The sequence below is a fragment of the Vairimorpha ceranae genome, assembly GCF_000988165.1.
Source record: "Vairimorpha ceranae strain PA08 1199 chromosome Unknown NODE_248, whole genome shotgun sequence".
Lineage (NCBI taxonomy): Eukaryota > Fungi > Microsporidia > Nosematidae > Vairimorpha > Vairimorpha ceranae.
This window is the reverse complement of record NW_020169543.1, coordinates 1-2,928: the sequence shown is the minus strand read 5'-3', so window position 1 is coordinate 2,928 and position 2,928 is coordinate 1. Positions and strand designations below refer to the sequence as shown.

Sequence of the window (2,928 nt, the reverse complement as noted above, 5' to 3'; positions counted from 1 at the left end):
TTTAAGTAGAGTTAGGAGTAAAGATCAATTAAAAATTGAAATGTCTGCCAATTCGGATAACTGTGTTGACAATATAGTCTACAAATAGCTATTATAATTGTCAAAGGGTTTATTGTCTAGCTGGCTGTTCATCCAAAAATTAGGGGGTTTATTTTAAAAAAAAATATAAACTGTAAATTCTACCATCGTCGAGAGACATCTTCTACGACAATAATAAAGGCTTGGTATGTAATATCTTTAATGTACTACATATAATATGCAGTAGATATAAATGAAAAATTTTACAAACTAAAGAATTCTTTGATAACTAGGATTTCTAAATACAAGAAAATTACATACACAGAAGTATCCTTTATAACAACTTTCAATTCTAAAATGTACAGGAATAATAAATTTTATTAAGTATGGAAAAATCATATTTAATAAATTAGTAAGCTATACATATAATTCTTATGTAGCAGTAAAAAAATAATAAAATAAATTTTTAATAAAGAAAAAAAAGTTATTAGAACCTGGAAAAAAATAAAACAATATTTAGCCAAATAACGCAATTATAATGTTTAGGTCCCATTTTAAAACGGGACAGCGCAGGCCAATTTAAAATAATAAAATAAGTACATACACAAAGGCACATCATATCCCTAAATCCATAAAAAAAGAACACACATCATTTTAATTTCGTTTTTAATGAGATAGCGCAAGCTCGTCAATATATGTATATAAAAAAATTGAATCTGAACATTTTTTTATTTTTTAATTCTTCTTTTTTTAAATTTTGGAAAATTTTGTTTTAAAAGCAATAACAATGTTGTTATTTTAACTATTAACAAAAAAAACAAGAACAGAACATCCCTTATATTTTTTTGTGTTGTATTTAAAAATTCAATTTCAAAAGTGTGTTACTGTGTTTTTATAGAGGGCTAAACACAACAAATTATGAATTTTTAAACATAAACGTTAAAAATTGACACAAGATACATATTATTAAAAAGCATACATTGTGTTTAAAGTCCCACTTAATAAACGGGATAGCGTAAGCTAGTTATTTAAATAAAATATTAATAATTCCTTTTAGATAGAAGGGCAAAAATTTTAAAAATAATCTTTTGAATATTACAGTAGACCATAAAATTTTTCAAAATTTATTTGTGCAAAAAAACTTTCTTGTATGCAATAATATTATAAGCTCTTCCATTTTGTGTTTAAGATGTGGCAATTTGTCTAAGCTGTTGCCAATGTCTGCAAGAAATAGAAGTATAGGCTATAGATGCACAAAGAAAGGATGTCAAAATGCCTTTCTTTGTTTTGTTCTGCTCTAGTCTTTACAAAAGTAGCAAGAATATTGTATTGCTTAATGTGTGACTTAAATTACTTTCAGTTGTTGATATTTTTTGGAATACCTGACACTGCTATTGCAAGGTATATGTCTTTACTTTTAGTTTGTTACAAAAACTATCTTGAAAAAAGGTTTGTTGTGTTGAGAGATGTGGTATAACTAACTATTAAGGTTGATGAAAGTGTTTTGTCGCGTAAAGGGATTATTAGAAATCCTACAAGTGCTGATGATACTAAGGATACAATTTGGATATTAGGTGGAATAGACCAAAACAGACGAGAGAAATTTCTTTCTTCGTAGAGTTACTGATCGTACTATAGGATAATTAACCGTGGCTATGATGTCTAAATCAAAAATGATAGCATTCTATCTACCGACAAACACCCGTCATGTCCGTCTGTTGCAAGAATTTTAAACTTTGGGATCATATAATTAATCATACTGAAGGTTTTAGGTCAGAAGATGGTTCCCATACGAATAACATAGAAGGGTTTTGGGGCCATATGAAAGGCACTATAAGGAAAAAAATGGCGTTTTTTGTGACCATGTTGACACCTAGTTAATTCAGTATACATTTAAGCGAAGGTGTATATTTTAGGTAAGACGAAGAAGAATTTTCTGAAGTATATATCAATATTTTGAATTAAATTGTTAATAATATTTTTTTAATCCTTGTTTTATAATTCTTAAAGGTAGGCAAGTTCGTGGAAAAGACCTAAACATCCTTTAAAACATCTAGTCGTTGTTACGAATTGCTGACATTTAATTTTATTGAGCTAATTATAAACTTTATTGGTTCATGGTCTCTTGACTATCATGTGGTATTATGCCACAATTCTGGGTAGTGAAATTTGGTTTCTCATCGGTAATGCGGTCATTTGCGAGATAACTTCCATGCACACTTAAGGTTCTAAGGCTGCCCCTATTCCTGAAGTTCCAAGCGAAAAATTGGTATAATTTTTATTTGAAGAAGATTTATTGATGTTAAATCGTGATGGTCTACTACTGTTTCTTCTCTGTCGGTGTTATTCTAAATTTATTGTTTGTGTGGCCAGGTCATTAGACCGATCTGAAGCAGAAGGTGAGATTGAAAGAAATTATTTAGTAAATGTGTGGTATCCTCCATGTTTCAGATCGATACCACATTACAGCTATTGGTTTAAATGTAAACGGTTTTTGAAAATAATTATTTAAGGAACCAAAATTTCAAAACAATGAAAGAGTTCAAGAAACAAAAACCAGGAAACTTTAATAAACAAAACCAAGACCAAAAACTAACTGGCTTGGGAAAACTAAAATCAATAAACTAGTTAGAATTAACATTTTAAAAAACTATTTCTAGTATGGCTACATCAAAATGAAATAAATTTTTCTAAACTCATGATTACCTCTCTTGGGAATACTTTTCTTAAATAATTTTTTTATTTACTCTTGAGGGCCGTCAATGGAATATCTCCGGGGGATGTTCCGTGTTTTAGATTGAGCTCTATTAGTTTCTTATTCAATATTTAATTAATGTTTTTTTATTGTTTATATTCTGATTTCATTTTAAAATTTATACCCCTAAACAAAAAACATCAAATTTTGGAGGT

At 28.6% G+C, this 2,928-nt stretch overlaps 1 protein-coding gene across 1 annotated transcript; it reads left to right on the top strand.

Annotated features, from left to right (window-relative positions):
• Window positions 1-1,725: 1,725 nt before the first annotated feature.
• AAJ76_2480001203 (hypothetical protein) lies at window positions 1,726-1,899 on the top strand (the record flags this gene model as incomplete). The annotated part of the gene is made up of 1 exon (XM_024474783.1): window positions 1,726-1,899. The coding sequence occupies one exon, from the start codon at window positions 1,726-1,728 to the stop codon at window positions 1,897-1,899; it is 174 nt and encodes a 57-aa protein (XP_024329501.1).
• Between the last annotated feature and the right edge of the window lie 1,029 nt (window positions 1,900-2,928).